General features: G+C 39.8%; 1 protein-coding gene and 1 long non-coding RNA gene across 3 annotated transcripts in view; both read left to right on the forward strand.

The window, feature by feature from the left end:
- SUSD4 (sushi domain containing 4) overlaps nt 1–21,367 on the forward strand; it is a 75,693-nt gene extending 54,326 nt beyond the window's left edge. For both annotated transcript variants that reach the window (XM_074820626.1, XM_074820625.1), the window contains exons 5-9: nt 2,304–2,492; nt 17,115–17,306; nt 17,783–17,927; nt 19,611–19,993; nt 21,194–21,367. In XM_074820626.1, the coding sequence (XP_074676727.1) occupies nt 2,304–2,492; nt 17,115–17,306; nt 17,783–17,927; nt 19,611–19,993; nt 21,194–21,222 (938 nt within the window). In that variant the 3' untranslated portion in view covers nt 21,223–21,367. The remainder of the gene's footprint in view (nt 1–2,303; nt 2,493–17,114; nt 17,307–17,782; nt 17,928–19,610; nt 19,994–21,193) is intronic.
- A 2,781-nt stretch (nt 21,368–24,148) lies between these two features.
- LOC141921709 (uncharacterized) lies at nt 24,149–25,380 on the forward strand. Its single transcript, XR_012622745.1, has 2 exons — nt 24,149–24,381; nt 25,227–25,380. It is a non-coding gene; the product is annotated as an uncharacterized LOC141921709 (long non-coding RNA).
- Nucleotides 25,381–27,018: the final 1,638 nt, after the last annotated feature.

The following is a 27,018-nucleotide window of genomic DNA, read 5'->3' on the forward strand; positions in this document are numbered from 1 at the left end:
AGTGGGTACACCTCACATCTGATTAAGGTAGATTAAGACTCTTGCAGTTAGGTGAGATGAATCAAAATATTAATTTGCAGGTACTGTATTTGCCAAAGATCCAGGTGGAAGTTTTGTGACAGCCAGTATTACCTGGGCAAGCAAAAGTACCGCAAGTACCCCTTGGCTTGTCACTTTCTTCTGTTGCTGTATTTATACTATGAAATACAATTAATTGCTGCTACTCAAGATTTGATATAACTGCTTTTCAAAATAAAAGCTTTAAAACTGCTTTTCAAAATAAAAGCAGTGCTAATAAATGTTAAGAAATCAATTGCACAAGAGCCAAGTGCTGTAACTACCAGGCAGGTAGAGAATAGGCAATTCAGATTCAAGTATCTGCCATATTTTGCCCAATTCTATAAACCTCTTCCAAAATTGTCTCCAGAATTTTCTTTTTGCTACGTCAAGAACTAATAACACCAAAGCCACTTGTCTACTTGCACTAGGTTGGCTGACAATTACATTTCTATGGCCCTTTGATTACAACAGGCAGGGGAGTCTCATGACACTAAGATGCCTTTTTTTCTGCCATAGCAGTGCAAAAGGATTGTAGAGCGTATAAGAATCCAACCTCTAACTATTTTTGCCATGAGATAATAATGATAATTACTGATCTGAAATGATGTGAACTACTTTAGCAAAGAAAATGTCAAAATGAAGTTTTCAAGCAGCTTGAGATGTTTGGAGACCTAGGGATTTTCACAAAACCCTTGGTTCTCCAATGAGTTCAAGTAATTCTCTGTCCTGCATTACAAGGAACCCAACGAGCATTAACATTCTGAACCAGCAGGACAAAATTTTCCCTGATACAGTTTAGAGAAGAGTAAGCTTGGTCTTGCTCAGGCAGTCTGTGCTCCTTCTGTCCCACTGGAGGGTGCTTGTATCGTCCTGCTCAGTGGGCTGCTCAGTTTGCAGGAACTGATGTGTTATGTGTGGGGCATTCTTGATCAGGGGTACAAGCAGTAGCCAGTAGATAGGATGCTTGAAGCTTTATTTGAGCAGGGAGATAACCAGCTACTAAAACAGCTATCAAAACCATTGCTCTGGTAGTACAGTGTACTGTAAAAAGCTTTCAAGCTTTTTCTGTTGTTTTCTTTTATTTTTGTTCCTCTCCCTCAAAAGACCATTGCAAGAAAATAACTACTTGAAGTGCTGCTGAGACTTTTTCTGTTAGATGCCAGTATCTTACAAGTTCTCAGGCTGATTTTAGTTTCCCCTCAGGCTTAAAATTATGAGAGTTGTGTGAACATCCTTCACAAATTCCTAGTAGTGGCAAGAGACCTATTTATGGATTGCCATAATGCAGTTCCTATTAGCCTCATAACTTTATAGCATTATTTTTCATTCCCTGATTACTAATCATCTTTCCTCCACATTATTGCAAATTAAAAAATCAACAGTATTAAATATTATGCAGAGGGACATTTCTAAGGCCATGAGGAATTTTTTTTTCTCTAGTACAAACTCTTATCTAAATACCCACTCAAAACAGACTCTGAATGTATATGAACGACTCGTTATAAAGTCATGTCATCTATTAAATTCACTGCTCTTTCTTGCACCAAATATGGTTGGTGACCATTTAACTGTCACCACTCAGTACCACCCATGGTACAAATCCCTCAGAAGTAATTCCAGAAGTAGAATGTAGTCTCTGACTACATTTACAATTTTTGGTGATAACAGGTACCTTAACTTTTGATAACCTAATCTGAGACCTCGTTCAGTGTTTATCACGGGACTGCTCATAGGAAGTCACGTCTTTAGAATTTCTCAAACTGGAATTTCAAAATCATCAATTCTGCCTGCAAATCTTTTATAGTTGTGTGCACTTTGTCACAGGAGCAGTTTTAATATTAAAGATGGTTTACATGCCTGTCAGTTTTAAGAGGAGGAATAAAACTCATGGTTTATATAAATGACAATCTTTATTTATTAAAGATTCTACCTCAAAAAGAAATTGCCATCTGCTAAACCAGTGAATGTTTGTGAAACAAAATGCTGTCATTTTCAGTAAACCTTTCCTGGATCTGCTGAGAGTGGATCCCACGCTAGCAAAGAGTGTGGGCTAAACAATGAAAGGGTTTGAAGCAGGATAATGAAGCATATGTATCTGAGGGAGATCATGCAGGCATGGCATTCATAGTAGAGAAGACGAAAAATATCGCACTCCTCAATTTAGGAATTGTAACCAAGATGTATGAAGATGACTGAGATAAGCACTTTATAATAAAAGATACCTCCCTCTTCTTAATTTGCAGGTTGCCTGAGGCCATTGGTTCTTCCTCATAGTTACATTAACATATCTGAGTTCGAGTCCTCCTTCCCCGTAGGAACAGTGGTGTATTATCAATGCTTTCCTGGATATAAACTAGAAGGGGCAGAGTTCCTTGAGTGCATGTATAACCTTATCTGGTCAGATAGCCCACCTAGGTGCCTTGACGTGGAAGGTAAATGTCTTATTGTTTGTTTATCTTTCAATTTTGCAAAACCAGCATGCTCTATATGATTTTAACTCAGGGCTATAACCACAGTTATGCTATATGTAATGTTTCCACAGGCCATGCGGAGTGTATCTGGGTTTTGTTGCATGCAACCTACTGTGGTTCACTGCACCGTTAGCCCTTGGTGTTCCCTAACTAACATTTGCTCTCTCGGTGTCCAAAGCGCAAGAGAGGAAGCTCTTAATGATGATTGCTTTGCCCTTAAAGAGTAAATTCTTCACAGCTTTTCTAATGAAAATGCTGAGGAAGTTACAGAATTCACATTCGTGCGCAGATGGTCCGAGTTTCTATAGATACAGTTAGATATCTATGAAAAACTAAAAAATACTCTATAGAAACTCTTAGTTTGGGCTGTGCCAGCTGCGAACATTATTCAGTGCTACACAATGCTGCATGCTTGAATATTTGTTGTCTCTCGTAGTAGTTAACCTTAAAGATGGATTTGCAACTGAAATGACTGAGCTCATTTATTGATTAGGAACATAAAAACTGTTCAGTGTGAAACAGAGGTAAATTGTACCAGGCCAAAAGGAATAATCTGTGACTATAGCTGCAGCGCTGGAATGGAGGATATTGTAGTGCATTTATGTTTGCATCCCATACATTTAAAACAAAGATACCGAATGTATTGCTCTATGCACTGTCAAAACCTTGTGAATTACCTTCCTCCATCTTCATACTAATCTTGAATGAAACATCCTAGGAAGTCATTAGAATCCAAACACATCCTCTACATTTCATTCCCCTAAAAGGACTACTTTTTTGCTCTATTTCAAGCCTGTAGAATTTAGGTAAAAGCAATTATAGGGATTCATATGTGAGGCTTATGTCACTGAGCTAAATGCTAAGCATTCTGGAAGAGCAAAAAATTGCCAACAGCATCACCAAAGTGACATATACCGCACAAAAATAATAAACTGATCCTTCTTTTTAACTGAAAATTCAAGTTCCAAAATTCAAAAATGCCTCTGCAATTTTGGAATGACATAGCAAAATGATTTTTTTTTCATTTAGCACACCATAAAAGATTAATCCCAAATCAGCTCTATGTAAGCTATTTTTGGAAGGTTTGTTTGTTGTTGTTTATAGCATGGAAAATACATTTAAAAAACCAGAAGGGCCCTGTTAGGCTTAATCCAAACATCATAACTGTTTTGAAAAAAATTAAAATTCTCCAGTTCAGGAAGATAAGAGCATAAAAATACAGACACTGAAGTGTATGAAACAGAAAAATTTGTGTCTTACCCTCACTTAACACAGGTGAGAATTTCAGCTCCTATCAAAATACCTGGGAAAACTCATGTGCTCATTGTTTATTGCTTGTATTATAAAGTCATGGAGAGACTCTTTTTTCCTGATAATTTAAAATATGGCATAAGGACTGCTGCCCTGAAAGTTCTACATTTTAAATAACATGTCAAAAGTTATCATCCCCAGTCAACTATGATGATCTGTGATAGAGGGGATCAGTGTATGCCAGCCGCTAAGTCACGGCCATCTGGGAGGCCTCCTGAGTTTTGATTTAGATCCAGCCTCCCTTTTAATTGCTTGCTTATTACTCTCTCTAAATGTTAAAACTTTCCATGGTGATTTCATGTTGGCATCCCATCTGTGCATGTATTGAGTGAACCACAGGAGACCGAAGTCTAGAGCATAACGCTTGCAGGAGCAGGTTCTCCTCAGCTTTGGGGCTGTCCCTACTTCTGTTGGGGCAGAGGAAAGAGCAGCAGCACTACAAGGTCACCCCTGACAACCCCCCTTGGGAACTCTGTTGTAGGGATGCTTCAGCTGGTATGCGGCAAACTTCAAAATTAAATCCAGATAAGGTAAATCAACTTGAGATGTCCTCCTTTGAAAGTGTCTGTTCAAGTGATTTATGCAAGGACTGCCAGTCTCCAGGAATCTTGTTACAATCCACTACTCTTAATTAGCAGACAAAACTCCCTCCCTGCATATTTTTTCTTCTGCACCTTGCATCCTGATGTCAAACTCATTTTTCAACATTCCTTTTACGTGTGAGACATAATCTCGCCAAGCAGTATTTTTCACAGAGGAAATCTGCAAATAACAAATGCATTCCATTTATTTATTTCCATGATCAACTCAATATTTATTCTAATGACATTTCCTGCTTAGTATTTTGATATGGTAATGATTAAAAGGAAATGGTTGTTTGGAAGCTATAGTAAACCATTTAGACCTTTTATTCTGCTATAAACAATGCTGCTTACAGCTTTCTCATTTTGATATATGTTCTTGAAACCTTCACAGAAGGAATTTCTTAAATGTGTGTGTAATCACACAAATACTATATGTCAGTCTTGTGAGTTTTTCCCTCTTCGTTAGGCCAAATAAATTCTGAATGAAGGGTTTGTAGCTCCATTTAAATAGTTACACCAGGGACCACTCAGCTCCCATTGTACAGCATGCTTTCTAATGCTCAGTCCAGTCTTATTCTCAATATTGCCAAGCACAGAGCTTCCACCAGCCCTGGCAAAAGACTAATTTTTGCTGATAGGGAAGACAATTTTTCTGATAATTAAAATGACTGTTGTTTTATCACAGCCGTATATAATAATTGTTACCTGGTACTGAAGTGCAGCCAAAACTGCAGAGTTATGCAGTTGCTTCTCAGAAACAGCTGTTTGCATCTGATCAGGGAAGTTGTTATAGCTCAGGCAAATAAGGATGCCTCTAGCTCAGATTGCCAAGCATTTACTGGTATGAGATCCACTTCTTAAATGCTTGTACCTTTGCCAGATTTAAAACATTCGGATGGATTTTTGAGTGTCTCCCTCAACCTGAATCATTTGGGAAGCTTCAGTTGAAATGGTTCAGCTATATCTGAGAATGATGGTAGAGGAAATGATATTGTTTTACCAGTGCTAGAAAATTTTACAGTCATTTAGAGGATAAGATAAAGCATCTTAACACTGAATTTTCTTCTCCTTTAAGTCCTCGATTTACATCTTTAACTTTCTTAATATCCTTTTTTCTAGTGGAATTTCATAATTATGCAGTTTTTTAAACTTTCTTTTGTACTGAAACTCACTAGACACTTCCAAAGATACATGAAAATCTAAGGAAATTTTTTTTTTAATTTATATTATTTTTTAATTACCAGTTAGGGGTTAATCATCTATCTGTAGAAACTGATGTAAGTTAGTGATTGCCTTCTGTAAAATCAGATATGCAGAAGATGGGTGGAAAACACCTTAAATTTAAGATTACTACATGGGGTATAATCATTAACTGTAAAATCAGATGGCTTCCAAAAACATTGGAGGAGAACAAACACTTGAAAATATATTAGTAGGGAACTCTGTGAAATAAAACATCTAGAACTCGAAATGTTTATGATATGATACTTTAATGTGAACAAAGACATTACACAGGATTTGGAAAAATTTTTAAAAAACCCAAAACCAAACAAAAATGCCTGGTCATTAGTACTTTGTAAACATGATCTGTATATGATTACACACCTTGCCATCTGGACTCTGTATTTTAATCTTTCATGCCCTTTGGAAGAATTCCAAGAAGATGTAAGGAATAGTTCTTATAAAGAACTGGGGAGGAAAACAGGCAAAGAGAGGAAGGGCTGGAAGAATTTGATTACAGTGCTAATGCTAGAATATAAAGCAGTTGTATGGATAGTGCAACTGGGAATTCCCAGCTTTGTATTTAAAAGGGAAAACAGGTTGATTGAACTTGCAAAGAACAGACATGATCCTATTATATGGAATGTCTGGTTTCAGCATCATCCCAGCTGAGCAGAAAAGCTAGTCCTGAAGGAAATCAGATATATTGCAATATCAAAACTTCATTCTGCATGCCAGAATCAACAGATTCTCCAGCTGAGGTTAAGCTTGAAAGAATATAAAATAGAAAATATTTCAAATTTTTGTAGGTAGATTCAAAATTAAAATGAAACAAACATGAGGAATAGACTTCAAAGGGGAGTTTTGATAAGTAGAAGAGAGGAAAAACATAGAAGAAAACTGAAGGCATTTCAGAACTCTGGTATATCAAAACACCTCCTTCTGAGGGGAGGTGAAAAGATACACTGCTAAGCAACCACCAATTACAGACAGGATCCTGAAAATTATAGAAACTATGGAAGAAACATAGGAGAATGAAGGAATTAAGAAAATTGCACAACAAAGCCAGAAGAAGTGCAAGGGAACCCAAGAAACCCTACCTTGGAGCACCAGGAAATTTCTGAAAAATAAAAGTTAGTCATATGAAAATTAAAACCATTAGAATATGCTACAAATAAAAAAATATTCTGCAAAGACAGGCAAGAATACAGGACAGAGCTTTAAAATTATTCTTCTCATAAACCTAAGGACAGACACTTAGAGGGAGGTTCTGGTAATTCTGACATAGAACCTAGAAGGTAAAGCACATGAAAGAGCACTGGAGGAGGCTGATACTACAGGTGAAATGCCATAGCTGGTTAATATTTCAAAATAAACTTTCTAACCAATTATACGCAGGATACTTTGAAGGAAACCTTATAAAACCTTCATTCTTATATAACAATTGCTAATGCCATAAACAGTGGTTGACACGAGCTATAAGTTTTATAATCTATGCCCTTAAAATATTTTAAATTCTTGATGGAACATACAGCAATACACTGAGAAAAAAGATACAAGTCAGCCTGTAATCAGTTTATGTTCAGGAGTCAGAATAAAGTAGGCAATCCTAAACCTGAGATACTCTACATTGGTGCAAATGGAATTCTCTCTGTGTTTCCTTGCTGACATTTTAGATAAATTCCAACATGACAGACTGATGCGTATCATGAGGGAAGATAATGTTGATGCAGCAGATCTCCAACAGATAAAAATCCTGTAGAGGGAGCAGAGGGCAGCAATACAAGCAAGTTGTGAAACACTGTGGTATTAAGAAATTAAGAGAGGTAGATACCAGGATTCTGTTCTATGTTTACACGTACTCAGTTTGGAGGCAGGAGGCAGAATAAATTAAATATTGCTCAACTGCCAAAGAGGTCATCCAAGTTAACTGAGTTAATGTTAACATAAGACGCATTGATAGCCTTGTTTTTAATAGCTCTGACTAGAGTGGCATTTCAGAATATACTCACTGCCTACAGCAATACTTCTTGCAATTCAGGAATGACAACCAGCAACAAATGCTCAAATAGCAGCAGCCAACAATATCTGTAAGCACCTTTACTTGGGCAACACCTTTATATCAGTGACACCTTTAGCCTGATATCCAAAGGATGAAATGGGCTGACAGTGTTTCACCCTGAGGGTGACTAAGTTTTAGAAAGCAAGTGTGATGAAGAAGTTTAAAAGGACAGGTATTTTTTAAAAAAAGTAATTCAATAATTCTGTATGTTTCTGCACTGTAGACAATTAATTTGTTCATCACCCAGGAGCGCAGAAACGATATGCATCTGGCCACCCTGTATGAGCGTGGAAGTCGAGCATTTTAAGGAGCTGCTCATAGTGACTTGGAATATCAGGATTTTTGTGCTGTTGGAGAATGCTGAAATTCATCTGTACACATTCACCCACAGCTGAAGAGGTGTGGAAAAGAACTGAATTCAGAAACAGCACAGTGCCATAAAATACTAGGCAGACAAATCATGTTCTGTGGATAGACTGCTTAATAATCATCCAATCTTTTAGCTCCAGCAGGTGTACTGCAAAGTGAAATGGAAAGAAAACCAGACCACATTTCAAGACAGAATGATACACAGAAGTGGGCTTTTTACAGCTCTCGTTATGAGGGATGGGGCGGTTTAGAGAACAGTCTCCCAGTTGAAGACATTGTTTGAAGAAGATAAATACCATTATATTTCTAAGTGACTACTCCTTTTTTGCATTGCAGAAATCTTCTTTGATCTTGGCTGTGATTGAAATAGATGCCTTCTCCACTGTTCATAGCTTTTCAAGAAATCAACAGAACAACTTGTAATCTGTTTCTTTTATGTCTTCTGTTTCTGCTTGATGCACAGGACTGTCACAGTAGATCATTGTTTTACACCTGCTTTATCACCTGCGTACCTTTCAGAAACTCCTTAGTATTTCCAGAATCAGCCAGACATCCCAACTTGTTTATGGAGCCATAATTTCTGCCCTGAAGTTCCATGTTAGCTGCCAGATGCATGTAGTGTTTTATCCATGGTGCTTTAAATATGCTAATGTTAGGTGGGGGAAGGCAGGAAAAATTTCTCCCTGAGGGCTGTTTCATAATATTTATCTTTAACTGTATCTGTCAGGGCTCCTCAGAAAGGATAAGCACACTACATTGTCTACCTTGAAATCAAATATCTCTGTGCTTTATGGACACGTTCATTAAATTTGGCTACTTCTTCAAATGCAATCACAGAACATCTTCCACAAATGGAGGAAACTGTAGCTACAGACTCTATGCATTAGAAAGTCTACTTGCTGTTTAGGTTTGTTCAATTCTAGAGATAAAAAATGTACTTAAAGGGTGGCAGTTTCACCAATCAGTGTAGGCAGGCACTTGATAACTAAACGTAAATAACAGAAACTGATACTCTTCCACCCCTTCCTAGTCTTGTAAGCTGGTTTGTGGTATTACAGTGCTAAGATCACCCGCTGGTTTTCCTCCCCCTTTTTTTTTCCTAGTAGCACTCCACTGAGAATGGGACCTTGTGTTTTTCCTTCTCCCATGTGGTATAGCTTGATTTCCTCAGCCTTCACCTAAGCCCTGGAATACAGCTTGTCTATTCCAGCATTCCTTCTCTCCATCGATACCTGATGACTCATGTAGGTGACACACACAGGCTCAAGGGATTCTTGCTTATAAACAAAGAGGAAAAAGCTATTAAAGAAAGAGGGATTAAAATAACATAAAAACACTGATATGTCCAGCTCACAGTGAGCACTGGCTTCTTCAGACATCCCCATCAGGTGCTTTTTACCTGTCTGATTTTCTTAGCCAGCTTCTCAACAGCTCTCTCCCCCTCCTCCACCTCCATTCTACTGCTAAGCACTTCGACCTTTTCCAGGTCTGGGGATATCCTGTGACGCCTGTCAAATACCCAAGCCTTGACGAATTTTGAAGCTCTCTGATTCCTTCCTGTTAGGTGTCTATGCGGTCCCCAGCATCTGCTTCTCAAAGTCCTAAAAACACCATTACTGATCATAAAGTCAACTACTCATGAGAAACAAAACTAGAAGCAAGTGATGAAGAAAGCTGAAACAGTCTGCTGTAAATGAGACAGACCACAGTGCTCCAAGCACTCCCATGTGAATAATGAGTATAAAGATTTTCTTAAAGATAATTATGGGCCTCTTGCTAAAAGAACTCCTAGCTCTCCGTTGCTGCAAACTCGTCATCAATTTTTTGTTTAAATGAAAATTGTACTTTTTATCTTCTCATTTATAGTAGAAAGATCACTTGGGATGTGTTTCATTCTGTATCCATTGTGAAATGCATTTGAAACTAAAGACTTTGGCATTAAGATCAGTGTTTCACAAGTTGCTGTGCTGGGAATGTCAGGATTGTTGAGGATGAGTGTGAATTTGGCGTGATGCTCCTGCAGGAGCTCATCTGACTGGAACTGCAAAATGGGCTCCATAATTTATAACTCCAGTAACAAGGAAGCTCTGTGTACAATAAGTGATTGTAAATCACCTTCTGTTTCCATTTAGGAATCAGCTAATATTAAACTATTATTAAAATAGGCTTGAAACTAGTTTTATACTGCTTCATTTAGACTCATACAGGTGGTGTCAGTGATAGAAATTTTCAGCAAGATGGTGTTTGTCAAAGGTAGAACAGAGAAGCAGCTTTTCATTAAAAACTTAATTATTCAATTCATTTCACACTTCGTAGAAGGTGAAAAGTGCTCTCACTATGTGCACACTGAAAGGCTTACCTCTCTATTGTAGCTGGTACAGAATTACCCAGGGGTGATTGTCTAGGGGTAGAGCAAGCAGCTTGGAGCCATGAGATCTGGGGCATGTTCCTAGTTGCTTGAACACTGACTTGCTGAATGGTGGAGAAGTTGCTTAACTGTTAAGTGTCTTATCAGAAGAAAACATGGAAGTGACATTGTGAAGGTTAAGTAAGTGAGGAAGGTTAAGATTGAAAAGAATTTGGAAATTATTGGCTAAGAATACAATATTTTTAATAATTCTTGTTGTAGGCTTTAAGAAATAAATTTGCTGTCAACTTCAGAGTTCAAAATAAGCATCTTGTATCTTCGTTACTTTAAGTCTTGTCTACTGTCAGGCTTAATAGGAATTACCTTGTATATTAGTGCTCACTTTGTTGTTTCCACTAAACTTTCTATTCTGGTATTACTATTGGTGCTGTTGTTTTGCTGTGGGAATGAGTAATCAGAAAAGTTCCTCCAAGCATGTCTTCACTTTCAAAACACAAATTCCATGGTCTCAAAGTTTTTCTCACTTGTTCCAGAGCAGCTGTAATATGCACTAAGTCTCCCTTCACAATGCTGGCAGCATTTATTATAGGAACGTATCCTTAGGATATTTTTAAGCTGATGTTCATGATAAATAAAAAGTTACTCTAGTAATGCTTCCTGTTCTGCTTACATTTCCGAAGAGTGTCTTTAGAAATAAATTCTCGTTAAGCAGCTGTTCTAGACTGAGATGTTTTGACAGGCCTTATTTTAAAGCAACTGGGTTTGCTACTTCCTTCCTTTTACAAACCTCTTACTTTCTTCTTCAAGCTCTCAACTGGATATGAGTGGTTGAGTCCAACAGTTTTTCTTCCATCCTACTTACAATACTGGACAGTTGAATGGGGATTTTTGTCATGCAATTTTAAGAATTAAAATAGTTTTGGGTTTTTTTTTTCACATTACTTTAAACTGAAATCTAAGTATAGAATAGAAAAATCCTTTTTTATAAAGTGCAGAAGTAATTTTCTTTGCCTCCTCTTCTTCCTGTTGGCCATCCACTCCCCCTCCCCCCATGCATTTCCCTATTTGATATTGCATTAGAAATACCAATTTTTGTCTACCAGTTTCTGTATTGAGATCTTTTTGGCTAGCAAATTAAACAGTGTAGTATCTTTATGGTTTAATAATCCACAACTAACAGCTACATTTTTTAACAATACTGATTTATTTTCTTTTTGTTTGTTGTTTTTTACAAACTCATAACTATTAAGAAATATTTCCTTTGTGAAAGATGCTAATACTGATGCTCCATCAACTGAACATGGTATATAGGCATTACACTATCATACAACGTGTTGTTATGTGTGTGTGAGAGGACGAGGAGCTTGAAATTAAGGCTCTGTACTGTGCAGTGCAAGTGTGATTCATGTTCTGGCAATACCTGTGGAAATGGCCAGGTCTGTCAGGTGAACTGGACAGGAATTGTTGAGATATATGAGAGAGAGGCTTCTTAGTTCGGTATTTGTTTTAGTCTGAAAGGTGATGACGCTGAAGTAACCAAGGAACCAAGTTTTATTAGCATAGTGTTCATAAAAAAGCAGGAAAAGGAACAAACATAATCTTCATTGTCTATGTTCCTGTAAAAACATGAATTTTCAGATCCTGTGTACACAAGCATGTGTTTGTATGAAGGTAATATATGGAAAAGGATCTTTACTGAGGCCCCAGAAGCCAGTCGATAAAGCCTCAGGTGGGCACTAGGCCACCTTAAGTGGGAAGAGTCAGACCTGCTGGGACCTATACTGCTGCGTCTCATGGAGTAAATCATGGCTCACATTAAACATTGGTTGGAATGCAGTAGCCAGATGACAGGTGTCCAGTTTTCTGGTGTTAATTAGTATCCTGATATGTACAAGAATGACAATGAGGGTCAGGAGAAGCTCTTGTTCTCTTCCAGTTTATGCATAAACCAGATATTGTGTCCACCTCTCTGCTTCCTATCTAGCGAGATGCACCAGCGTTTCCCCGCACATTGGAACTGAAAGTTTTTTATCTGTGTCTGTCTCATCATGAAGTTTCATCTTAATCTTTTCTCATTCTTTGCATAATGAGCAGGCATTCATGGTGGTTTTGGAAGAAGCATAATTTTTGATTAGCTGCAAATGTCGCTAACCCTGTCCATCCCTATGTCAAACAAAAAAAGACTGGCCTTACACTGGGTTTTCCTGCTAACCCAGCTAACCAAGCAACTAATGTTCTACATGAAAGGCAGACTAGTAGCTAGAGAAAAAAATATACTATGCAAAAAAATCAAAGGTGGAAAATAAGCTTCTTGTTTATTCCTGGCCCTTTTTAATAAGTAAGTTCCCTGCATTTCAAGACATTTTTGCTTTTATTTTTTGGCTCATGTACAAAAGCTGGGAAAAACCTGGATAATTTACCCCCCGCCTACTTTGACCAAAGACTAAACCAACTAGCCATTGAACTGATTGACTAAAAAGAAGGTTTTGAGCACTATAAATATCTGTAACTCCGCTGTTAGCTCTCTACCAGTGGCTTTTAAAAAGTGGCATGACATCTTTATTCTGTGCCATCAACGTTAATTGAGAATATGCTAATGCAAAAAACTCTTCTCTCCCTCCTACAGTTCCAGTGTCAACAGTGCAGTATTACTGCAGTATCCTCTGAGCAGAGTTTAATAAGCTTCTTGACCATAATAAGTAGGAAAAATTACTGGGTGAACTCCATTTAATCCTCTAGTGTCTGAGCACTAAGCGTCCACAGCCTGTGTCACCCTTGCTGTGACCCTGGTCCAAGGTATGCGGCTGTTGCACTGTGGAGGCTGCCATGGAGGGGGCACGCCATGGGGCAGACCTGCCTTTGCCTCTGCTCCAAGCCAGTACGTGACAGTGTTTGTAACACAAAGCTTGACTCCCCAGGTTTTAAGCTCTTCCTGAGAGTGCTAATCTTTCATTAAAATCAGTCAGAACAGAAAGCCCATAGCTGATCTCAGAGGAGAGTCCTCACCTCCGGCAGCTCCTCAGAGCAGGCAGGGAAGTCCATCAAATCAAATAAGGAATACCTCCCTTCAACTTCCTTGAGTAACAAGCGCCTTGAGCATCCCGGAAGGGATTTGTTTGCCAAATAAACACACTTGTTCTTTTTGAGGAATGATTCAGCTTTACAGCTGAGAATGCTGAGCTGTAAAGTTCCTGTAAGTCCCTTTACAGTCTGTGGCCAATTGCTCTACAAAGACAGATCTGGAGACCCAGGATCACATGCTGCAGAACCACAAGCATACACTGCTTGAATTATGTCCATCCCTCTGACAAGCTCCGAAGTTAAGGACACATGCATGTTGGTCATCAGAAGATACTACTGGATTATCCATGCTGGATGTTGTAATTAGCACATTAAAGTCTCAAAAGCATTATAAAATGAAGATGCTGAAAGCTATGGGTAATAAAGATTTGGTGTCATATTTAAGAACAGCACCTAGGGCTTTTTTTAAGTTGCAAGAACTTCCTGAAATAGAATTCATTTGTTTCTATGATTATTTATCATTCATACTGCTGTCGGCTTTGACAGTGAAAATGTACTTGTCAGACACACTTTTATTTTAGTCAGTTTATGGCTATTTTCATTCTGTAAGTTTGATGCATTTCCCTGAAGTCCATGGCCTGTAATTTCCAAATACAATTAGGGTTGATCACTGGGTATGCTAGAATTTTAACTTTCCTAGAAAACTTCAGTGGGCTTAGGTTTGGCACCTGAGTTTTCCTCCATACTTGATCTGGCACATTCCTTTAATCTGTGTAACCAGTATCATAACACTGGTATCCAGCATAAGTAAGGGATCTGACCCTGTAAGACAACTAGATCTGCATCTTCTGTCTTTGAGAGCCAAGAGTGTTCAGCAGCCCTCCAGACTTTCATAATCTTGCTTTTCTACGATCAAAACTAAGGCCACTTCATGGCCGCCCTTCCACTGACTTGAAAGGATCTTGGGCCAGGTTGACCATGGGAATGGATCGAGTTGAGGAAGAGACAGGGTGTATGACTAACTGCATGACTAACTGCCCAGAGCTCAAAGCGAGTTCATTTTTGGTTTGTGATGTATCTTATTTGACTTGATTTGGGAAAAAGGCTCTGAACCTGAGTGTTACTGATTGTACATGGGGGCCAGTTTGCCCATACAAATGTTGAGGGATCCTGAAACTGGATGAACATAAAGTTTCCAGGAGGTGGTGAGGCATACCCCAAGTGAATGAGAACCCCTGACTCTGACAGTCCGGTTGACGTAAGAATGAAGCACTGTTTCAATTGAGCTAAACACCCTCATTTTCAAACCCGCTCCATTGCATCTGCTGATTGTAAGAATGCTTAATGCAAGAGCTGTTGGCAGGTATGACTGCTTAAAAACTTGACTAATTCATGACTAATGCTCAGCAGTGCATTAATGAAATGTTTGCATAAGTTTCCAGGCAGCAGCAATAGATGAGCATTTCCCTTGAAATATGGAGGGTGTCAGTGGAAGGGGTGGCACTCTTTTTTAGCACTGGGGACATACCCTACACAAAGAGAGATGCTCTTGTTTTCAGGTTTTATAAAATACATCTCCATTTGTAAACAGTCTGACAGCTCTGTATCTGGGTAGTCCTCACAGTGTATTGTTTTTAATCTGCCTGGAAATGTGTCATTCCAGAGCTGATCCACATTGCTGGGAGACGAACTTTGAGGCTTTTTTTATTCAGCAGGCTGCTTTGGCTCTTAATGACATTAAGATGTTAGGGATGAGGCAGCAGGTACATTGCTGGAGAGAAAAATTTCTTTCTCTGAGTCTTGCTCTTTGTGATAAGGTGTGCTCTACTTGCTCATTGCTAGAAAGGTACTGGGCATCTACACATCTCTTGCAGCCTGCCGTAGCTTGGCAAAACTCAGTTGCAAAGAAGCTTAACTTGCTGTTTTCCTTTGTTCTCATGCCCTAAGCGTAGATAATAAAAATATAACAGGTTTCCTTATGGCAGGCCAGAATCGTTGCTTTGACTGATCATTTTCTTTTTAATAGAAGAATGATCCCTGATATGGACAAAAGGTGCTTTCTTGCTATTTCAGTCTGACACCTTTGCCCTAGTCTTAAGAAAATTGTTTTCAATCTTGAGTTGACTTTCCAGTAAAGCATTCCTCTTTCTTATGGGCCCAGAGACTTTGAAAAGTATGTGGAGTATTGAGGATCTGAATTTTTATGTGAATTACTTGCTCTGATTTCAAGTTATTATTAAGCTTGCCAGTGAAAATGCAAACAAAACCATGTCTCCAGGGGATGGGGAATAGACATTGCTGCACATTGTAATCAGCCTCTCTTGAAGATTCATTTAATATCTTGTGTATTTTTTTATGAAATGCATTATTCATGTAACAAGATTCACAGAGAGAAGCAGCTGAATTGTAATTTCTGGGAAGATTCTTCTTCCGAGAGATGGCATTTTCATTATTTAAATCAATGCAGTAGGTCTTGCCTGCATAAGGGAGGCATGAAGTGAAGGGAACAGCCTGTAGATGGGGCACTGAGCCAGTTAGTTACTACCTCTGAAGGGAAATAAAATCAGCCATCCAGTAATTTAAGCCCTTTTTGGGTCAGTGTGTAGCCATTTGAGACATCATTACACTTTGCAGGGTTTTTTTCCTCTGTGTTAGAAGCACTTAAACAAATAGTAATCAACTAACACTTACTCAGTGGAAAAGTTTCCTCTCTTACAAAAATACTGCTTGCGAGCTGCTTCTCCTGATGCTGTTTCCTAGGGAGTGCTCCCTCAGTTCTCCACTGAGTTCATCTGCCCAGCCATATGAGAGGACATTCCGTTTCAGGGCCAAAAATAAAAGTTCCACATGTTTGTATTGCAATTCTCTCTTATTTACCTAACCTTATGTAAACCACTGTACTTAATTAACACAGGCTCAGCCTCTGTAATATTTAAGATCTCACTCCACCAGCGGTCCCACTGAGATCAGTCAGGCTGTTCAGAGATAACAAAACACAAATAATACTGGTAGAGTTTAAGTTCAACTCAATAATATTACTGCAGTACAGACTGTAAGTGCTTAAGCAACGTTGTGTGCTGTGCATCTCTTGCAGCACAGTTGATGGTAAACTTATTTTTAAAAGTGAATATTTAGGAATTTAATTAGTGCATATAACCATTTAATTATGTTAGTGAAACAAGAAATAGGACATTACAGGTGAATTAGAGATGCATAAGGAGAGGGATTCTCCTTATTTTGACTGTCCCCTTCCATCCCCATATAGCCATCTTATAGGCATATGTGTCCCCTTTGGTCTTCCTCTCACCCTCCCCTTCCCCCAGAGGATGGGAAGCTTCCCAGATCCCATCTCTCAGGCCTTTAAACAAGCAGGTGACAGCAGAGCTTGCTGGTGTGGGTGAGAGCCGAAAGCGGCCCCCCCGGCGCAGGTTGCCGCCCAGGAGGTGTGTGCATGCATCCGCTGGTGCAGATGGGTGCCTGGCCTCCCAGCAGCAGCGGTCTGGGACTGCTGAGACAAAGCCAAAACTGCAGGGAGCTGGAAAGGGAGCCTGAAGCGAGCCCTGTGCATTTTGACACACTGAAGCTACCCAGCAGTGGTTTGCTGGCATTAATGTCTTTCTCCTTTTCTCTTTGTTTATTTGACCAAGTTTGTCCACTACCTCCAATGGTGAGTCATGGAGACTACATCTGCCACCCACGGCCTTGTGAGCGTTACAACCATGGGACGGTGGTGGAGTTTTACTGTGATCCTGGTTACACCCTCACCAATGACTACAAGTATATCACCTGCCAGTACGGAGAGTGGTTCCCCTCCTACCAAGTATACTGTGTCAAAACAGGTAAGGGAGCAGCAATGACATTTCTCCTATCCTCTTCTAGTCCCTCTTTTTTAAAGCAAACTTGTTGGTCTGTAATACTTGGTGAACTTCATCTGTTTCATGGTTAAGTGATGAACATTGATTTTAAGATGCTATTAAATATAGTACATTTCCAAGATTCTGAATGATCCTAAACCATTTCAATCATTCGCTCTTCAAATATATTTTTCAACATCTTCTGGATATTTTTATATGTGTATAAGCAAAGGTCATGATTGCATATATAAAATTTTATAAAGTCAAGGGGAAAAAGCAAGGTCCAGCTCCTGTGGCAGTTTAAGGTTGCTTTTGGTATATGGCATTGAGTTCATGTGTGTTTTTACAACATCGGTGTGATGTCTTGTCCTAACTGGCACTTCTGAGTATTGTTGAAGTATTAATACAAAATAACAGTGGTAATAATCAAGCACAACTCTTGTATTGCCTTTTTGTTACAGAACAAACCTGGCCAAATACACAGGAGACCCTCCTGACTACATGGAAAATAGTGGCATTTACTGCTACCAGCGTTTTATTAGTACTGCTACTGGTTATTTTAGCCAGGATGTTCCAGACCAAATTTAAGACACATTTCCTTCCAAGGTTTGTACTGATTTCTGGTTTTTTGAAGATTGAGAGCCTTGATTCAGTTCTCACATTCAGCACTCCTTGTTGAGGAGATGGAGTGCCTCACGAGCCTTGCAGATACCTTCTTCTTCTGCTCTGAGCAGAAGTCTCTGAACCAGCAGTGTGGAAGGGCATCCCTAAAAACTCACAGTAGTCCTTTCTGCAACTAAGATAAGAGGCAAAGTTTGCCAGATTCGCTTTGGGAGTAATTACAGCTCTGCTACTGAGAATTGCTGCTTCTGCATGTAAAAATAGCTGACAATATTTTTAAATACTCATTTTCAGGTGCTGGGGTAATTAATTTTTTAACTACTGTAGACTTAGTAATGTAAGTTTTAAGAAAGAATTTCTTTTTTCTCTATGGACAAATTTATATTAAAAGTTTGCTTTCCCTTCATGACTATTATTTTAATCATGATTCATAAACATCTCCTACATCTTCCTTTATTTCCATAAAATACTGTGCAGCTATGAGCATTTATCATTGATTCTCACAGCACTCCTTGTGAGACAGGTAGGTGGGTATTATTATTATCAGCTTACAACTGGAAAACCAAAGGCAGCAATGCTGAATTTTAGGTAAAGCTAGTACTGTATTGGGGTTTAGACTTGTTTCTAGTCTTCACTCTGCTCACTTTGCTATGGATCTTGACTGTGTGACTTCTTTCCTGCGCTTGCTTTTTTTCATGTCTTTATTCTACCACATGTAGAGAGGAGAGGTGAAAAAGCTGTATGTCAGCAAATATGTCCCCATGCCCAAGGACTTGGTGATCTTAATGTTAAATAATTATGTGCACATAAAAGTATACATATATATAAGTAATGTGTAAATTTATATACATGTATATGTGCATATATAAAGTATATGGGGAGTAGTATACATATACATACACATATACATAACTAGGAAGATCTTTGGGGTAATGGGTTGCACTGTGGATAGCTTTATAACCCATATTTGTCTAGCTTCTTGAAATGGCTTTCTGTCCTCTGCTTTTCAGACATTTTTATGTCCTACAGGTACCTGGGACCAATTCCCTCCCACTAGGGCTATATTGTGATTTAATTGGCTACTAAACAGATACTTTAGGGTTTAGCAGACTTCCCCAATTAATAGAAATGTTTTGCTTAAAAAAGAAACCAGCTTAGTACTGGTTAAGGAAACCTTCATCCTTTAAAAGTAAGACCTGAAGAAGGCCACAAATCTGGCCACCAAAGCCCTGTCACCTAGTAGTAGTCATCTCAGTGCCTGTTTACATAGGCTGTAAATGCTTTTGTGCGCTAGCACGCAGCTTTCCAGGGGTTCAGACACTTTTGGCTGGTGAACTACATCTGTGATCTTATATCCATGATACCTACTGTGCACAGCACAGCAAATTGTGCTCCTTATCTCTTCCAAGCACCTGTTTTCCTTCCCTTCTTGAAATTGTTTTTCACGTTACTGGTTTCATTTTTCCGATTGTAACAGATTCCATCTGACTGTCAACCTGAACAGAGTTTTGCAAATCCACGAGACAAACATTTCTGTGAATGTTAATGACCCTGTAGCTTCATTTTGCATGACTAGGAAGTGCTGTATTTACTTAAGTTCAGTGTTTGCTCCGAGGTACGCCTGACATGCTCCTGCTCTCTGTGATAACTCGTCTGTGTTTGACGTAGAGGCAACCAGGAGGGCTCCATGGGTGACCCCGACTTTGTGGTGGTGGATGGCGTTCCTGTCATGCTGCCTTCCTACGATGAAGCTGTAAGCAGCGGCTTGAATGCTCTGGCACCCGGATACTCAGCTACCACAGACCAGGGGCATATTTTGCAGACAGAAGATCAGAATCCTCCTGCTTACCCTGGCCCCAGGATTACAGACACACTGCCTAGCGAATTTGAGACCTGTGACAGTAGGTCAGGCTCCTCTGAACAGCTCCAAAGTTTGTACCCGTCCCCAGCATGCCAAGCAGCAGCGCTTCCTGGATCAGATCGAACTGACGTATCCCGTAGCACTGCTGGGGAGGCGGCGTCCACGAGTCCGCGGATCGATATTGCAGATGGTGAGTCTTGCGTAGGTGCAATAGGTGAGTCTGTGAACAGGAGCCATCATTTGTTTGTACTGTCAGAGCAGTAATAAACCCACCTGGCTTGCTCGTACTTTCTCCATGTTTTTGTCCACATCTTAATCTGGACATTTTTTGAACCATACTACTCCATGGTCATAGAGCTTCATGTCTGCAATATGTCCTTGCTAGCTGTGGTGCAAGGGATTTGAATCCCAGGCCAGAAGGTTCCTGTCCAGACCCCGTAACAGCAGTTTCATCAACAGGGGTGTCAGCAAGCACCTGTGTACAGCAGCGAAGCCAACCATCATCTTGCCTGTGTTGGTGTGTTCATCTGCTCCTCAGCTCCTACGCTCACAACTCCCTCACATGCCATGGCTTTCACAGCAAAGAACAGGATTTTCTCCTTAAAATGGAAAGCAAATCATGTTTTCATACTCAGACAAAATTAGCAGCCTTTGTTAACAAACCCATCATGGCTGTGCATACAGTAAACGGTTCAGTCTGAGGCATGTACGCATCAAGCCATGGACACAGGAGTCACAGCATCAGGGGAACGTACTCACAGGACCATGTATGAGAACGGAGATTGCCATATATTATCATCTGCATTTAAATCGAACATGAGCATGCATTGATATAATTTCATTGAGTTCTAATGGAGCTATATGGTGTGTTAAGGAAACTAGATAGTTTTCCTCAGAGACATTTAGAAGGAGTGGCTCTGATCCTGCTCTCCACAGTCACTGAGAGTAATTAGGCAAAGAGCTGAAGCCCAGTGTCCTAAATTGAGTGTGGTGAAGGTCTGGATGGAGGAAGTCTTCCTGCTTTCATAGGGTTGGGGCTAACTGTGGTATCACAACGGGAAGAGGACAGCTAGGAGGAGGGAGGAATTATGCCAGTAAAAGTCCCTGACTACACTGAGTGCTGTTTCAGTGATTAATGTAGTAGAAAGGATGTTTGCATTTAGGTTTTTGCAGGCCTAACTTGTTTTAGAAAATCAGGGCAGTTTTAGTAGTTTAATTTTCATATAGGTGCTAGAAGGTAAGTGGGTCTAGAATTGGCGATACTGTATGTCTTATTCAGATTTTCGCAATGTCCATTTCTATTTCTACAGAATTGCTAATACTAATACTCTGCAAAAGCATAAAGGAAAGTTACAGTCAACAATCAATGCTATTTCTTCTTTTCCCCTAGAGATTCCTTTGATGGAAGAAGACCCTTAGCCTGCACAGAGATGTGTCTTCGTCACATTGCACTGTTGGGTGACATGAATCATGAGGATTTAGAGATAGAAAAGACTATCTGTGGATTTGGGGAGGGTATTTTCCTACTTATCAATCTTCCACGCGATGATGTCACCAGATTGGGTGTACATCTTAATCCTCAGCAGGGATAACAGCATCAGCATTTGGAACAGCAGTAGTTTTATGAATGAATCCTGGGGATTTGATGAGAGCAGATGTAGAAAAAGAACTGTGGCTTTTTAGAAATGAAATGTATATCTGCATCGCAGAAAGTCATATGGTTCTGTAAGAAATGCTATTGGATTTTGATACTAACTGCCTCACAAAAGCATGTCCAAGTATGTAAATTTGCTTATAAAGAAAGACTGCTTTAAATGATCTACGGACCTCTAGTTTATGAAGAATCCTTACGAGTTTAAAAAAATACTAGTACTGAAACATGAAAAAGAGGAAAGATCCTCTTTGGCTTTCCTATGATAACCAGGAAGCATTTGATTTAGTTGTCGGTGATTTTGTTTCAGACCATGTCTGCAGAAAATATAACAGAAATGATGGGATTCATATATACTTTGATGTATGATAGCAAATATATATAAATATATATATATATTTAAAAACTCTTAAAGAGAAAGAAAAGGAAAGACTCCCAGGTCACATAATGATCTGGAGATTTTTTAAAGGTAAGGCAGAATTTATATCATATACAGTATTCAAGGTAAAGTATCAATATTTGTATTTATGCAAGACTTCTGTGACTACATTGCATTTGATAAATCCTGCTACAATATGAGAGATCTAGAAAATGTTAAAATTATTAAATACGTGCTTAAGAAATGTTGAACGTCCCTGCTTCAACCTTTCTTAAGCTCTTACAAACGTATATATACTAGAGTAATCTACAGTCATAGCCCAGAGCACTGCCTTGTCCCTGTACGTTGTGGTAGTATTCTGAGCCATTATTGTAGAATACTTTTTAAAAAAATAATAAAGTTCAGTTTCAGTTCTTTTGACTTATCCAACTGTGTGTAGTTGGCCTTTTTTTTTCCCTTCCTCACTTCTTTCACCAGCTCCCACCTGAAGGCTGAGATGTCAGCAGAACACCTGCTTCATGGCATTTTCAGCTTTATATTCATTATCCAGCTACAAATGGAGAGAGTGGTTTTGGTTAAGCAGAGCACATGAAATGGATACAGCAGTGGCGCAGCTTCTGTAGATGCTACATGGCTTCTGTACAGGCTCTTCTCTCCTCTGCATGCTACGCCAGAGCATTGTGCTAAAGCCAGTATGAACGGTTCGCCTTTGCAGTGTTACAGGTTATTCGTTATTTGTCAAGAAAATTCCTGGCTGTTTCATATACTTATTGAAAGCCAAGCAGATTTTTCTCGTCTTATTTTTGGTATTGTGCAAATGAAACATATGTTAAACTGGCAGTGTTTGAAGGAAGAACTCACCGTATGCTAATGACAGAGATTGCCATCATGTGGGTTAATCTAAGCCAAAGGAAAAAATAAGACTGAGTTCTGATTTAATGTACAAAGTAAACCCATAGTATCTCTGTTGCTCTAAATAGAGGATCACTACAAGTTGCTCTGTTATTTTTTCCTGATTGTTTAATTATTTCTATCGTGGTGGCACCTAGTGGCCCCACCTATGAGTCAGGCTAGTAGAATGAAAGATGTGCTGCAACCATTCAAGAAAGTGTTTATTAGCATCCTGTCAGCAACTGTATATGACAGCAAGAAGCAAATGGAGACAAAAAAACTGTAATGGAGAGACAGTTATTACAGTAATCTCAATTATTCTACACTATCATTGATGAGAACGTAGTGATTGGTATTGAAAGATAAGACATATTCCACATTACTCTCCATTCTTGCTTACATAAGATTTGCATTTTTTTCTACTGAAATTGTCTCAATTGCAGTCGTATCTCCAGGTTTATCCCAGAGCTGTATTTATCAGGTATTAGTACTTTCTTTGCTACCCCTTCCTTTTCAGGTCCCACGCTTTCCAGAGGTGTTTGCACTACCAACTGAAGTTCAGGATTGTCACCTCAGCAAACAAGACAAGAGTCTGTAATATCAACCTTGAATTGAAGCACATCTCAAGTCTACAGTCAGTTAAGTGATTTTTGTTTCATAATGCCATTGAAAAGTATTGGATTTACTTTAGATGCCCTATAAAATATTATGAAATCTGTCTTTGCTGGTCTTTTAACAGCTTGTGAAATTTCATTCCTTATTAAATTTCTGGACTTCCATTTATTAATTTCTGTTATGAAAGCTTCTGATTAATATTTGGAGCTCTACGGTTTTACAGATTTACACTGCTGTATAAATTGTATTGCAGTCATTTTGTTAAGGGAGCCAGACAGGGTAACTTAAGAAATGTAAATTTATGGCTTATTAGACCATTTTTATTTTAAAAAGTGCAGAACTGCAAATACACTAGAAAATGCTGATGTATTAATGTTGCTTGATAGTCCTTTGATAGCACCATACTAAATATCACTTGCAAAGGTAGAAGAGAGGTTTTTACCATTTTTTGCTCATGATATGTAAGACTTCCTGAAACGGTGTTTTGGGGGGATTACTTGTGTGGTTGAGTTTGGGGTTTTTGCATGCTTGAGTATCTGGGGGGGAAAGAGAGAACTGTTTCTGCTGCTTTTTTTTTCCACATGGGTCTTGATTTCTCATGAGAGGTCTGCCTGCCCCTGGATCCACACCCATGCCCTGATCCCCAGGTTGATGCCCTGGGCTCAGGGCTGCCCCCAGGTGCCCCCCAGCCTGCCCAGCATCCTGGTCACCCTACCAGCCTGGAGAACCCTGCAGCAACCTGGCCTAAGACCTCAGGTCAACCTCGAGCACTCCCTGAGCCCCACATCCAAACCTTCAGGAGGGTGGATGCTCTTAGGGCCCCAAGAGACTAGAGAGCTGGTAAGATCATGACAGTATGCTTGCTGTGAAAATGAAACCAGATGAGAGGATGAGCATGTCTTATGCTGATCATAAGCTGATTTCACTTAAGCTAACTAGGTGTGAATAAAAACTAACCCAGGAAAATCCTTGTTGCTGAGGAGAGAAGCAGCATGTTAGTGAAGACGGACAACCCATGTGCCTTCAGCAGAGGGAGGAAAGGGTACGTATTGAGAACTCCAGGAAAGAACTGGCTTGTTGTTTTTCTGCCAATATTTCTAAAAATGAAAAAGGAGAAGGAGAAATGAGCAATGTGTCAGCCTTCAACACTCACTTATGAACAAGGGCTTGACCTGCAGAGTGCTGGGGGAAGGGTGGAGATCCAAGGTCTCGCAGCAGCTATGTGCGGAGTGAATCACAACCCAAGCGTGAGTCAACAGGACCTGGCTGCTGTGAAAATGTTAAATGTCAATACGAGGATGTTTACACAGAACTGTAACTTATAAAATGCATGAAGCAATCCTTCAGCTCCACTGCTGCTACAGCAGTGTCTTAAATGCTGAGCAAATTTTTTCCTCTTCAAGGGGAATGTGCAGTAGCTGGAGGAAAGCCAAGCAGAGACAATCAAGAACTATTAGAAGTTTGGAAGAGCCTGTCCTCACAGGTCATGTTAGTGATTATGTAGTGTTCAGTGTGAACAGCAGAAGACCAAAGGGGACACAAAAACTTGGTTTTCTCTAAGAAGCATATTTTGTGAAGAAGAAGGAATTTATCCATATAAGTAGGACAAGAATAATAGGCTTAATTGCAGTTTGAGGGAATTAGGTTAGATACTAGGAAAAACCTTCTAGCCACAGGGATGGTTACAAGCAGGGAGAGATGGTCTGAGGAAGTTGTCAAAAACCTCTGTTACAAGAGATTTTTAAAGACTTTTAAATAAATAGGGGTCAGGAAAACACTGGGGCAGAATGCACTATGGGAGCTTTGGGGACCCTTCTGATTCTCCTTCTGTGTGATTCCCAGCTTTTGAGAACTAAACTTGGCTGATGCATGGTTTTCCCCATATAGACTAAATCCAAACTGATGGTACTGGGCAAACTGGTCAGCAGCCATCAGAATCACAGCCAGAAATACTATCTATTCCACCAACAGAAGCTTTTCATGTAGTGAGGGCTGAACTCCAGTAAAAACCTGTGAATTAAACTCTGTTGCATTAAAGTGACATTGATTTCAGAATTTTGTTCTGTGACAAATCCAAATTTGGGATTTTCTGGTCTTCATGTCTATCTTAGGCAGTTAAATGAATGCAGGCCTTCTAATACTCCCTGTGCATTAGATGAAGTAAATCCTCTCTCAGCAGCTATCTGAAGACACCTATTGAGTTCAAGGAAAAACAGCAGCTTAGGCACTGGAGTGCAGAGACATTGTCATGTTTATGCAAAACTTGTTTCCCATGCCCCAAAAGCTGTTTGTTCTTCTCTGTGCTGTGCTGCAGTTGGTAGCACAGCTTACCACATCAGGTGTCAGAGGAGGAATAGCACAGATGGGAGAAGCACATCTCAAGCTCCCGTTCTTGGTCTCCTGTGGATTCCCAGAGAGGACTCGGGGGCAGGAAGAACTAGAAAGCAAGTAAACATCTGCCCCAAACCCAGGAGCGTCTCCTATTGTCAAGGGCATGTCCAGTCCCTTCGACATGGTTCCCAAAGGAATTGCACTTGGAGGGGAGGCTCTACAGCAGAGGGGAGATAGGCCCTGCTTTGCCTATTGCTCTCCCAGGCCTGGGTGTGCAGCCAGAATAGACAGACAATTCCTTCTCCCCCAGAATAATGTACATAACTTCCTTCATGCATTATAGATTTCTCTTGTCATTACCATTATATAGTAGCATACAGCCCATTCTTCCAGCCCTACCTTCTCCAGGACAGTAAAATATGTTATTTAACAATAACAGAAAGGGTGTTAGCTTGAGATTAAACTATTTGTTGTCCAGGTGTCAGAGCAGAGTTTTCATAACTCACAGAGACCCCATACAGAAATTGTACAGATAAGGCTGACTGGGATTCTTGAGGTAGCTTTCCTCAGCAAGGCAAAGGGACTGTCCCACAGGGCAGGAGGAGCTGGTACGTGGAGACATTTTGTAACCCAGGAAAACTGGATTCACCTGATAAAATATATTAAACAGAAACTTGGAGAAGAAAGAAAAGACACTTAAATTTTAGTAACATCCAGGGGACATGGTAAGTTACCCGTGTTCTCCAGTAAGAACAGAGGGAGCTGTTTTCTTAATACAACTGGTTCAAAAGAAAGTCAAGAGGCAGGGAGGGAAGACAAGCTTCCTGGTTTGGGGGTCCAGCAGCTCTTTTCCATCACCCCTGCATTTCAGTGGTCAGACTGGTTCTGCTTGCAATAAGGGCCTTGGTTTTGGTTTGGATCCACTTTTTCCATTTTATTGTGTTTTCCTTCTGTTTCCCCTCTGCTTATCCTTCTACTCTCTTTCTCCTTTTTTTTCTGTAACTAATATTGTTGTTCCAGTTCCATCCTGCCACCTTGGTCATGCTGGGAAGCGAAACAAGTTGCTTAATTGCAGTGCAGTACCCAGCAGGACACCTCCCCTCCCTCATAAGAGGTTGCTCTTATTTGCCTTCCTCATTTACATTCTCAGCAGAGAGGACAAGAAGGGACATGGAGCTCCTCACTCTGCTGACAAATGGTCCATGAAAATGGTTAGAGAGGAACACCGAGGGGAGCCCACACTGCTACATGCATGATGTATTGGTCTCAAGCCTGTCAGCTCATGATCTTTCATTGGCCCAGAATTCACAGGTGCACATGAATGCTCCTACACAAACGCAGTAGCCAA

The sequence above is a fragment of the Strix aluco genome, chromosome 3, assembly GCF_031877795.1.
Source record: "Strix aluco isolate bStrAlu1 chromosome 3, bStrAlu1.hap1, whole genome shotgun sequence".
Lineage (NCBI taxonomy): Eukaryota > Metazoa > Chordata > Aves > Strigiformes > Strigidae > Strix > Strix aluco.